At 40.4% G+C, this 13,692-nt stretch overlaps 1 protein-coding gene across 2 annotated transcripts in view; it reads left to right on the top strand.

Moving 5' to 3' along the window:
- Nucleotides 1–13,692, top strand: part of mmaa (metabolism of cobalamin associated A) — a 33,702-nt gene that overhangs the window by 1,547 nt on the left and 18,463 nt on the right. The window contains exons 2-3 of one of the 2 annotated variants that reach the window (XM_078541002.1): nt 6,407–6,529; nt 13,010–13,180. In XM_078541002.1, coding sequence (XP_078397128.1) covers nt 6,407–6,529; nt 13,010–13,180 — 294 coding nt within the window. The remainder of the gene's footprint in view (nt 1–6,406; nt 6,530–13,009; nt 13,181–13,692) is intronic. The other variant, XM_078541011.1, reaches the window with a different exon arrangement.

Genomic DNA, 13,692 nt, shown 5'->3' with positions numbered 1-13,692 from the left:
TTCTTGACGATGTTCTCATAAATCTCTGTACCCTCTCTTGTGCAATCATATCCTTAGCGTTATGCGGTGGCCAGAACTGTGTGCAGTATTCTAGCTGCAGTCTAACTAGTATTTTACACTGTTCTAGCACAGCCTTCCTGATCTTACACTTCATGTGTTAGCCAGTAAATGAAAGCACCCGGTATGTCTTATCTACCTATTCTGCTAGCTACAGGGATCTGTAACATGCACTCCAAGGCTCCTCTGTGCCTCTACACTTCTCAGAATCCAACTATTTATTGTCTATTCACTTACCTTGTTTGTCTTCCCAAATGCATTACTTCATATTTCTCCAGATTGAGCTCCATTTTCCACAATTCCAGCCACCTGACTGATCCATTGATATCTTCCTGCAGTCTACAACTTCTTACCTCTTTAACCGAGGGTTCATTTCCACATCATTTGTAAACTTGATCATGCCCTCTATATTTATATCTAAACTGTTTATATGTACGATGCACAAAAGGGAGCCAGTTCTAAGCCCCGTGGAACCCCACTGAAAATGGTCTTCTAGTCACACACATGTCTGTTGACCATAATCCTTTACTTCCTGCCACTGAGCCAATTTTGGAACTAACTTGCCACGTCCTTGAATCCTTTGCCCTTTTAATTTTCTAACCAGTTTGCCATGTGGGAACTTGTCAAAATCCTTACTTACAGACTACATCAAACGTGTTACCTTCATTGTCCTTCTATGTTTCCTCCAAAATATTCAAACAAGTTAGTCAGATATGACCTTCCCTGAACAAAAAAATGTTGCTAACTGTCCTTGATTAATTTGTTTCTTTCTAAATGATTATTTATACAGTCTCTCAGAATTTTTTCCAATAGTTTGCCCACCACAGAGGTTAGACTGACTGACCTGTAATTACTCAGCTATCCCTTCCTCCCATTTTACATTATTTGCCGGAGGACCCGGCACCATGCCTATATCCAGAGGGGATTGGAAAAAAATGGTCAGAGCTTTTGTTGCTTCTTCTCTTGCTTCCTTTAGCAGCCTGGAATACGTTTCATCTGGGCCTAGGGATTTATCCACCTTCAAGTATGCTAAATAACTTAATATTTCCTCTCTCATAATGGGGGAGAATGGGATAAGCATAATGTTTATCCCAACCCATATTTCACACTTCTCCTTAACTACTGTGTTTTTTTTAATTCATTCACGGGATGTGGGCTTCGCTGGCTGGGCCAGCATTTATTGCCCATCCCAAGTTACCTTTGAGAAGGTAGTGGTGAGCTGCCTTCTTGAACCGCTGCAGCCCATGTGGCGTAGGTGTACCCACAGTGCTGTTAGGAAGGGAATTCCAGAATTTTGACCCAGCGACAGGGAAGGAACGGCGATTTATTTCCAAGTCAGGATGGTGAGTGACTTGGAGAGGAACTTCCAGTTGGTGGTATTCCCATCTATCTGTTGCCCTTGTCCTTCTAGATGGTAGTGGTTGTGGGTTTGGAAGGTGTTGTCGAAGGAGTCTTGTTTAACTCCTTCAGTGCATCTTGTAGATGGTGCACACTGCTGCTACTGTGCATTGGTGGTGGAGGGAGTGAATGTTTGTGGATGTGGTGCCAATCAAGTCTTCATGGGTTCTGGAGTCGATGTTGAGGACTCACAGGGCAACTCCCTGCCGACTGTATACCACTGTGCTGCCACCTCTGCTGGGATGGTGATGGTGGTGTCTGGGACATTATCTGTAAGGTATGATTCTGTGAGGCTGTTGCTTGACTGGACTGAGAGAGAGCTCTCCCAATTTCGGCACTAGCCCCCAGTTATTTGTATGGAGGACTTTGCAGGGTCGACAAGCCTGAGATTGCCGTTATCATTTCTGGTGTCTAGGTCGATGCCGGTTGTCCTTCCGGTTTCATTCCTATCTTTTGTGACTTTGTAGCGGTCTGGTACAACTGAGTGACTTGCTAGGTCATTTCTGAAGGTATTTAAGAGTCACACTAGGAGGGTAAGGACAACAGATTTCCTTCCCTAAAGGACATTAGTGATCCAGATGGGTTTTTTTTTTACCACAATCGACAATGTTCATTTCGTGGTCATCATTAGACTTTTAGTTCCAGATTTTTATTGAATTCAAATTCCACCATCTGCCGTGGTCAAATTCCACCATTGAACCCAGGCCCCCAGAGCATTACCCTGGGTCTCTGGATTACTGAACAAAAACAGAATTACCTGGAAAAACTCAGCAGGTCTGGCAGCATCGGCGGAGAAGAAATCAGTTAACGTTTCGAGCCTTCATGGCCCTTCGGCAGAACTGAAGCATAGTTAGAAGAAGGGAGAAATATAAATTGGTTTAAGGTTGGGAGGGGGGGGGTGGGTGGTGGAGGGAGAGAGACACATTGAGGGTGTGGTGATTGTGGAGATGAGCAGATAATCAAAAGATGTCACAGACAAAAGGGTCAAAGAGGTGTTTTGTCTGAGAAAAGTGCTAATTAAGAATGGAGGACAGGATATTCAAAGTACAGCTCTAGTGGGGGTGGGGTGGAAAGGCTAACAAGGTTTTAGTTTTAGATTTAAAAATAATGGAAATAGGTGGGGAAAGAAGAATCTATATAAATTATTGAAAAAAAAATTAAGGTGGGGGGGGGGGGAAGAAACGGGGTGGGGATGGGGGGAGGGGGAGTTTAAGATCTAAAGTTGTTGAATTCAATATTCAGTCCTGAAGGCTGTAAAGTGCCTAGTCGGAAGATGAGGTGCTGTTCCTCCAGTTTGCGTTGGGCTTCACTGGAACAATGCAGCAAACTGGAGGAACAGCACCTCATCTTCCGACTAGGCACTTTACAGCCTTCAGGACTGAATATTGAATTCAACAACTTTAGATCTTAAACTCCCCATCCCCACCCCGTTTCTTCCCCCACCCCCCGCTTTAATTTTTTTTTTTCAATAATTTATATAGATTCTTCTTTCCCCACCTATTTCCATTATTTTTAAATCTAAAACTAAAACCTTGTTAGCCTTTCCACCCCACCCCCACTAGAGCTGTACTTTGAATATCCTGTCCTCCATTCTTAATTAGCACTTTTCTCAGACAAAACACCTCTTTGACCCTTTTGTCTGTGACATCTTTTGATTATCTGCTCATCTCCACAATCACCACACCCTCAATGTGTCTCTCTCCCTCCACCACCCACCCCCCCCCTCCCAACCTTAAACCAATTTATATTTCTCCCTTCTTCTAACTATGCTTCAGTTCTGCCGAAGGGCCATGAAGGCTCGAAACGTTAACTGATTTCTTCTCCGCCGATGCTGCCAGACCTGCTGAGTTTTTCCAGGTAATTCTGTTTTTGTTCTGGATTTCCAGCATCAGCAGTAGCTTTTAGCTTTTTGTTTTTATCTCTGGATTACTGGTTCAGCGACAATACCACTATGCTCTCGCCTGCCATTTGTCCCACTCTTTTGTAAAAACAAATGCAAACTGTTCATTGAGAACTATGCCCACAACTTCTGCCACCACACACAAGTTAACCTTTAGTCTCTAATTAGCCCTATTCTTTCATTAGTTATCCTCTTCCTCTTTATTTATAAGACGTCTTTGAGTTCTTCTTGATTTTACTTGCCAAAATTTTTTCATGCCCTCTCTTTGCTTTCCTAATTTCCTTTTTAATTTCATTCCTAGACTTTCTGTGCTCCTTTAGACTTTCTGCAGCGTTGAGCTTTTGGATCTCATAAAAGATTTTCTTTTTTGGCCTTTTCCTACTCTATGCTCTTTTAAGTCCAGGGGTGTCTAAATTTGGAAGTCCCACCCTTTTTATTTGGGAACGTATTTGTGCTGGACCCTCTTAAGCTCCTCCTTGAATGCCACCCACTTCTCTGACATTGGTTTACCTTCAAGTAGCTGTTTCTTGTCCACTTTTGTCAAATCTCATCTCAGCTTAATAAAATTGGTCTTTTGCCAGTTGAAATCTTTTACTCTTGGTCTACTTTTATCCTTCACCATGACTACTCTTAAATCCTACTGAACTATGGCCACTGCCACTAAAATACGCTTCCACTGATACTCCTTCCACCTGCTCAGATTCCCGAAAACTGCCAGTCCAGAACTGCCCCTTCTCGTGTTGGGCTTGCTATGTGCTGGCTAAAAAAGTTTTCAATGCGTTTTAAGAAGTTTGCACCCTGCCTATACCTTTTGCACTGAATTTATCCCAGTTCACATTGTTGGTGACGTTACAGATCACTCAGGCTGTCCGAGTTGCTGTGACAACATGCACTTTAACAGGCATGTTGTAACCTGGAGCTATGGATAGAGACAGTAGAGACTGCAATTTTCTTTCCATCACATGGAAAGAAAGACCTCTGTTTGGAGGTCTATACTGTAATGTGATCACACCCAGCAGTGTGATTGCCCCTCTTTTATTCCACAGCTCATTCCAAATGCTCCTTCTAGTATATCAACCCTACTGACAGCTGTGATTGTTTTTAGACCATTTGCGACCCCCTGCCCCCTTTTTGCTATCCCCCACTTTATCCCTTCTGAGAACTGTGACCAAGAATGTTGAGCTGTCATTCCTGCTCTTTATTGAACCACAGATCAGTAATAGCACGATACACTTCCAAATCAGAAAATACTGGAAAAACTCAGCAAGTCTAACAGCATCTGTGGAGAGAAAAACAGAGTTAATGTTTTGAGTCCATATGACTTCTTCTGCATGTTCTGCAGCTGCTTCGTGACATCCTTGGGACCCTGGCACCAGGGAGGCACATACCACCCTGGAATCATGTCTTACCCTGGAGAAAAGCCTGTATATTCCCCTAAAAATTGAATCTCCTGTCAATATTGCATTCTTTACTACCCCCACCCTGCATAGTTGAGTGACCCATGGTACTGTGATCTTGGCTCTGGCTGTACTTCCCAGAGGAACGATCACCCTTGCCAGTATTCAGCAGTGAATACTGTTTGGAGAGCGAGATGCACTCAGAGCCTCTACACTACCTGCCAGGGCCTGCTTGACTGTCTGGCGGTTACCCATTCTCTCTCTGCCTGCATACTCTTAAGCTGCAGTGTAGCACCTATAGAAATATGCCACCCATATAGCTCTCAGCCTCACAGGTTCACCACAGTGACACCAGCTACTGCTCAAGCTCCAAATTCCAGAGGTGAAGCTTTTCCAGCTGGCGAGATTTCCTGGACGTGTTTATCCAGGACACAAGTGCCCCGGAGCTCCCACATTGAACAGGATTCACACAGAACTGAGGTGCCCTGCATGCCTCTATTTATTAGTTTAATAAACTAAAAAAAAACTTACTCACCGATCAGTGGCTCCCCTTGTGCTGATGTCACATTAGTTTTTTTTTAACCTTACTCCTTAGTCTCAAGCCTCGAGCTCCTTTCCTCTGGGCTCTCTGTGATCAGCAAGAGTTGCAAAAATTGAAAACCTGTAAGTGAATGGGGCTGTGTTTATTGTTAGAGATAGATCAAACTAGAAATTAAACACACTTATTTTTCTCCTTCCCATCTTGCCAGAAGACAACAGGTAATGCCCACCTGGCTTTTCTTGACATTCGTGCAGGTGATTGCCAATCACTGGTGAGAACTTTGGCTGATTAGCATGGCCTGATGTTGAAAAGACAAGGCTAGTAGATTCCCTTTGATTACCTGTTTGAACTTTCTAATCACTTGGACCTTTACTTTGAAGAGTTATGAGGCTGACAACTCTGACCATGAAGGGATCTCAACATCCCTCTTTTCTTACCGTTGGTCTCACAGAAGATGAGAGGTCTGTGGAACAAAAAGTGAGCTCCTAAAGCTCCTGGATCCGTAATAGAGCTGCTGTTGAGAATCACACTGAGATTGCAAATTTGACTTTTTTGTTATTACTCATTTCTACACCTTGCCATGTATGTTTGTGTTCTTCATATCTCTGACTAGCATTTATAATTACTGATTCAGTGATTGTATTCCATGTGCTAACAATCCATGGGAAGCCTGCCAACCTAGAATCTAATCCTGTTTTATCCAAAAGTCTAAACTGTTATGCTTCTGTTGGACAGTTTTTCTTAGAGATCAGCAAAATTGGAATTGTGTGATGTCACACCCAAATTTTGAACTTTATATCTTGGAACTAATTGATTATGAAAGATAATACAGAGGTGTGACTGGATATATAACCTAATGGGTAATGTATAAGTTATATATGAGTGGGTTCTTATCACACTGAAAACACACAGCGTAGTCCACGACAAAACAGTTATCACACTGGTATTATTTTTTCCCCCTAGCCCCTCTGTATTACGTAATACTGAATTAAATAATATAAAGATCTTAATCTATGAAAAGACCGGAGGAGAGTTTGGCAATAAATTAAAACCACATTTGTGTTGGAAGCAAGTCCCAGTTGTGGTGAGTTAACATACCTGTTTACCTTTCAGGACTGTCTGGTCCACCTGGTGCTGGGAAATCCACATTTATTGAAACATTTGGGAAGATGCTGACTGGAAAGGGTCATAAAGTTGCTGTTCTGGCTGTTGATCCATCTTCAAAAACTTCCGGAGGTAGTAATAAGTTGCATGTGTTAATCTTGTGTGAAGGTATTCATTGAATTGAAATGTAGACTTAATATGGTGAAGTTCTTGCAAATGCTTCTTATCACTGGTAGATAAGGTTCCTAATGAGGCTGTTGGGAACTGATTGGAGGGTAGAGGGATTATGGAAAGATAGGTAGTTCAGGTACCTGTCAGTATGAGTGGGCATATGGTAAATACACCCACCTGTTAACTTGCTCCATAACAAGTACTTCCATTAAGACGAGCCAGGCTTCCGTATATCGGTTCCACCTTGTACAGACTACAATGTATACTCAAGTCAGTGGACATAGAAGTCTGACACAAGTCATATAAGAAGCTCAACTCCATTCTTACCCACAAAGAAAAGAAGCTAACTCTCAATAAACCAGGAATTTGCAGCATACCATGCAATTGCAGGCTTGTCTGCATTGGGAAACAGGTCACAGCCTACACAATATACTCAAGAAATATCAAACCTGCTTTAAACGTAGTGAATGCAACAAGTCAGCTATTGTCAAAAATGCTCAACCACCACGTCCAACGGTCCAACTTAGACTTAGCCCATCCATCACACATTGGCATACAAGATGTGTCAGGGAGTTGATGGGGATCTACAGTGCTCCATGATGTTGGCCTTCTCATCAGAGACATCTTACTCAAGAAACACATTACCATCCATTCTGCACAGTCGCCAAGTCACTGGCAAGAACGTTGACACACACTACCTACTTCAAGCACAATAGCCTGACCAATCAGCAGTAAGATCCTGCTCATATTCCAAGCCTCCACAATATATAACTACCTCTTTTACGTGTTCCAGACGACGGGCAGAGTATGCTGCCCAAAATGTTGATGCCGCCAGTTCTTCTAAGGAATTCTTAAGGTGGTAACTTTTTTTTTCAGAGCAAAGTTTACATGGTCTAACTATAAAATCATCTTGCTCAAGAAGAATTCTTGTATGTCACATGAATTAGAGGGAGAACTTATGCAGCATTTATCATGTCCTCATGTTCCAAAACACTTTATAATCAATGGCCTACCTCTGGAATGCAATATTGTTAGTAGGCACAGCAAGATCCCACAAACACACACAATCAAGTTATGTGCAGTTGGATTCACGGGGTGCTTAAACATTGTATCAAATCAAACCTGTGTAGTGTTTTAAATGTAAAATGGTAATCAATTATAGTATTGTTAAACGTTTAAAGAAGAAAAATAGGTTCCACAATGTATGATATGCATTTTGAAGTATGAACATAGCAGCTCCATGCAATATTACACAATTGACTTAAATTTGAGAAGTGGGGATTTGAACATAGCTGATGACAGATTATTTTCATTTTGATTGCTGGCTTTTAAAGACCATTTACATTTATTTACTCGGCATCTCATTGTTGGTGTGATTATGCATTTTGGTGTTTTAAGCTGTGCTTTTTTCCTCCATTCCTCTTCACTCTTCTTGTTGGGCATGGTTCCCTAGGTGCTTGATTGCCACCCTGCCCCCGATATCTCTCTCAAGTGGCCATTCATGCGTGCCTTGTAAAGCATAATCTGATAATAGCTTTGTAATTATTTCCAGTAAGTATGATTTGGCCGACTTCTCAATACATTTCACTCTCACCATGTAAACCAGCTTCCATAGAGAAGATTTACGTTGAGTGAACTAAAACATGGCTATACCTATGAAGTAATTGGGAGCACTCTTGTTGTAATTTTACATGTAACAACTCTAGAGGACAATAACATATTATCTTTACTTACAAGTTAAAATGAGGAAAGAATATCAAAGCCAAAGAGAACTGCTACTTTGATTTGCTAGCATGATAACTGTAATTATTAGGAAAAACTTTAGATACTGGGACCATTTTGGGGAAGGCAAAGAATAGTTTTACATAGAATTTACATGCCATTCGGTCCAACTGCTAGTGGTTATACTTCACAAGCGCCTCCTCCCACTCTACTTCATCTCACCTTATCAGCAATGCCTATTTCTTCCTCCCTTGTGTATTTGACTAGCTTCCCATTAATTGCATCTATGCTATTTACCTCAACCATCCCATTTGGTTGGGAGTTGCACATTCTAACCACTCTGAGTAAAATAAAGTTTGTCCTGAATTCCCAATTGGATTTATTTAATAGAAGGTTTATTATAAATAGTAAGGCTTTTATAGCATTAAATAGATACAATCTCCGGCTGGTGGGGTAGGTGATTAGGGATAATCAATTTAAATTGCTACTTGAGGTTGAGGAGAGAGGTTAGGAGCAGTTTCTTTTATACAGAGATTTGTTAGATGTCAGCCTTGGCTCACTGGTGGCACACTTGCCTCTGCATCAGAAGGTTGTAGATTCAAGTTCCATTCGAGAGACTTGACCGCTAATCCAAGCTGATATTTCAGTGCAGTGTTGAAGGAGTGCTGCACTTTTGGGTGAAGCATTAAACCAGGGCCTTGTTTACCCTCTCAGTTGGATATAAAAGATCCCATGATACTCTGAGGAAAAGGGAAGTTTTCCTGGCTAATATTTATCTCTTGACCAACATCAATAAAACAGATTGTCTGGTCAGTAACTCATACAAGCTATTATATAAATGCAAGTTTATTCTTTCTGTCTTTAGGGCATGGGCAACTTTCTCATGGAGAAATTGGACTGAAACCATTGCACCTCTTAAGGAAAGATTAGATAAACATTTGAAGCAGAGGGAACTACAGCTATGGAGAAAGGACAGGGCAGTGAGATTAGCTTGGATTCCTCCAGCAAAGTGCAATCACAAGCATGATGGACCAGATTGTGCTGCAAACATCATCTGTTCTTTGGAATGATTGACATAAGTGATAGTTAACAGAAAGCAATTTGAATTTGCTCAGCTAATTTTTTAAAAACACAATAGATATTGTTCTGACACAATTTTGTTTAACAAAATCAGATTATGGATTTGTAATCACTTCCAAATATACATTGCTTTTGTTTACAGTTTGACAGGTGATATAGTTTTATTGCAATATAAGTGTTGGCAGGTTATTTGGTCATGTCTTTCCAAGACAACCATATTTGTTTCCAGCAGAGACCTGTGACTTTCTTTTCTCTACTTAATCCAGGGGTACTGAGGCCAAATGTAGTTATCCACCATTTCTCAACCAATATTGTAGTCTGACAGGGCTCCTGTTAAGATTACTGTGAGGGACTAAGACCTCACCCTGTACCTTCTTTAATAAAATATATAGAGATATGCTCATTGCAATCTCTAAAACATTCAAACTGGACAAAAGACCTAAAATGGCAGAATCTATGTCTGTCTGTGACCCCAAACAAAAGAAGCCACCTGGCAGTATCAGGGAAACTTGCACATCATTATAGCTAAAGAGCCACTAATGATGACCTGTGGGTTGCACAGACCAAATTCACAGGGAGCTATACAAAGGCCATCTGCATTTCATAACCCAGGTGGGCAACAAGAGTCTGCTTATCTGCTAAACCCTGCAACCTTCCTTTCAATTCTTAACAGTTGAGACATTTAACCATCTCAGGGACCCAGACAAAGGATACATGCCTTTTATCAAAGACAGTGTGGAGAGATGGAGTCATGTGATGTGGGCCTCTGCCTTGTGGAACCAGTGACATTGCCTTGCTGAACTGCCAAGCCTCAGTCTGTTTTTTTTAATCATCTGACTAGCAGCCTTACAGACCAGAAGCTCTGGCTCAGATTGGACACCTGGCCCCATCTTAACTGCTTCTGTTGGAAATTCTGTGCCATTGCCTACAAGACTGCATGCCTATTTTATCATGTGAAGGCAACACCACTGGAAAAGTGAATTATCCAGCATCCGTTTTCAGCTCTGACCTCCATGAAGGAATACCTCATTAGACTTTGATTCTGGACCCTGGAACCCATGTGAAACAATATTTCTTTTCGCTGTGGCCTCTGCACTGCAAATCTTTCTTTTCTCTATCCCTCTTTTACTGTATGAATGTAAAGAAGGCAACATTGTGACTCTGCTCCCGCGTTTTGAGTGTGTGCAAATAAAGTAACCCTTTGAGTTCATCCTATCTTGAGTTTGCTGTGGGGTTATTAATAGAAAATTGGATCATACCAAAACTGAGGTTGGGAAATACACCACCGCTTATAAAGCGGGGAGCAAATCAAAAACACCTTTCCGTTTACGGACAGGTGGCGAGTGGAGAAATTAGTGCTGTTTACATCTGTTCATAACATGACTGTATTTCTTTAATCGGCTATTGCATTCATTGTTACCTCCTCGGATGATATGACTCAGATCAAGAACTTGCCTGTCAATGCGCTGTACCAATAATTGATAGGACATCTGATGCACCATGCATTTGGGTTACACCATGCATTTTGTCTTCAGAGGTTACAGTATAGCAATTACATCAAGATGTTCTGGTGACATGAGAGCAAAGTTTAGTTTATACAGTTATCTGAAAACCAATTCAGATAATGGCCTTGTCTTCACATGTAGCTGCCCTTTTTTTATTTCATAGAAATTCACAAAATTTCTCAAACGGTTTTTTTTAATGTCCAGATTTAATTTTGCCAGAAGCATGAGTATACCTAACTATAGCTAATGTACTTCATGTATTTATAGCATGATGACATTCACATTAAAATATTAATGGTTAACTTAGTTGCTACAATGAATAGGTAAATGTGACCTTTTTGCACATAGTAAGATTCCATAAAGAGCATTCAAATGAGTGACCAATAAATCTTTTATTTATTTTTTTTAACTTGAAAAAACTTTTAATGATGGTCAGATGATTAGAAACAAGATAGGAGAGTGGAAAATGTACAAAAATGTGATTGAAATGTAGTGTTTGAATCGATAAATTAAACTTCATCTTCAACACTCCATTAGAAAGTAACGCTGGTGGTGTTGAGAAGGTAAACCGGGAACTGGTTTCTGTTCTTTGAATGATGTCATGGGGTCCTTAATGTCCAACTTAACTACTGGAACAGTCTGATTGGTTAGTTAATGACTCATCTAAAGGATACAGCAATCCTTCATTCCTGTCCTGGAGTATAAGCACACAGATGTGTGCTGAAAGAAACAAGAACAAACTTGTTTTCATAAAGTGCCTTTCACCTTCTTGGGATGTTCCAAAACGTTTCACAGCCATTGAAGCACTTTTTGAAGTGTAGTCACTTTTGTAACGTAGACAAATATGGCAGCATATATATGCATAGTAAAGTCTCAACAGGCCGAGAGAATCTGCTTTAGTGGTTCAGGACTTTGGCCAAGTCGACACTATGGTGGTCTGTAATAAATGGAAAGGTGGGGAAATGTGGAGTGGCGTTATGGTTGAGGGATAAATATTGGACAGAATAGCTGGAAAACTCCCCTGCTCATCTCTGAATAGTACATGGGATCTTTTATGTCCACCTGAGAAGGCAGATGGGGCCTTAGTTTAATATCTCAACTGAAAGATGATGTCTGCAACAATCTCTCAGTACTGCACTGACGTTTCATGTGTTAGATTATGTTCAAGTCATAGAGAGGGGCTTAGAACTTTTAATATGTATGTATGTGCTAGAATTTTTCAACATGTGTCCGAATAAATTTCTAGAATGATAGTGGAAAACCATATGTCGCAATCTCTTTCCGGAACATAAGCTTGTTTTATTTAACTATGCTGAAGGCTGAAGCAAGAGGGATGTGTTGATTAGCTAATTGAGGGAGAAGATGTTTTTACTTAGTATGTGTGTTAATCAGCTTTTCAGGACAAGTGGAGGGGGTTTCTAATTCAATAGCTTGCTTAAAGCTTTGGTTATTCCTGATCTGACGAAAGATTTTTGAGGGGGAGGGACAAACGATTGAATATAAAGAAAACTGTATAAATGGAATTATGATGTAGTAGCAACAATGGAGAGATTGTCGTCATGATAAAGTAGCAACAATCTTGGAGAGATCAGAGTTAAACAGCAGCAGTTAAGAAAGATTGCTGTGATAAAAGTCAGTTGTTGAATGAAATTGTTGGGAATGCAAAGAAAGTACAAGGAGTTGCCAGAAAAGTAATAGAAAGAAAAGTGGCAGAACACAAAGTTAGGAAGAAATGCAGTGAGAAATGGCAGCACTACTGGGAGATAGATAAACAACAGAAGCATAATGGTGAAACAAGGAAAGCCACAGACAGAAATATGAAGAAAGCAAAAGTAACAAGCCCATCAAGACAGTAAAAGGAAGAAAGGGAAAAGTGTTTTTTGTGCATTTGGTGAGATAACCAAACCAAACAAATAATTTAATAACCAATTAGAAAACAGAAAAACATAGGCTATGTATTTGTAATCTCTATCCACAACAAGAAAGTTGCAAACATTGTCGATGCAAAGACAATATATATTTCAAGTATTCAGACTTGGAATGCTTCAAAATTACAACACTCTTGAAATTGTGTCAAATATAGTGGTACTATATTTCATGAAATAAATTTTAATTTTGCTATTTCAACTTTCAGGGTCACTCTTGGGTGACAAAACAAGGATGACTGAACTTTCAAGAGATATGAATGCTTATATCCGTCCATCACCCACTCTGGGTATGTTGGGAGGAGTAACCAGAACCACAAATGAAGCAATTATTTTATGTGAAGGGGCGGGATATGATCTAGTTCTTGTAGAGACTGTAGGTAAGTTAATGTGTGCACTCTTAGAATCATAATTTTGTACAAAATGTACATAGTTTCTTCATCCTGTGTTTAACTGACCACTTGCAGTACCACGTCTCTACCATTAAATGTCATTAGCATGTTTTGTATTTACAGTGGGCCAAATAATAACAATAATGGTATTTTATTCAAGAAACAAGTTAGCAACTCGAAGGATGGATTGCAGTGTGACTTTTGAAAAATTCATGTAGGGACTAAGTAATCAGGTGGAGGAACCAGTTCTGAAATTGGGTAGATTGCATAAGGAATTTACTGAACTTAGTACAAATATAAATTCTTGTTTGAAGGGGTTTGAACTTTATGACATGAAAGGGCATTGTCATACGACTGGTACTGAGGGCCTAAGATCAATCTCAGCAAGCACTTTTGTATTCTTTTGATTGGGACGGTTTGTGCATGTGTGAGGCCTGGTTGCCACATGGCGCAGCATATTTGACCAACGGACAGATGTAACCAATATACATCAAGGACAG

This window comes from Cetorhinus maximus, chromosome 1 (genome assembly GCF_964194155.1).
Source record: "Cetorhinus maximus chromosome 1, sCetMax3.hap1.1, whole genome shotgun sequence".
NCBI lineage: Eukaryota > Metazoa > Chordata > Chondrichthyes > Lamniformes > Cetorhinidae > Cetorhinus > Cetorhinus maximus.
Note: the sequence above shows the minus strand (reverse complement) of the source record. Positions and strands in the feature narration are given on the sequence as shown.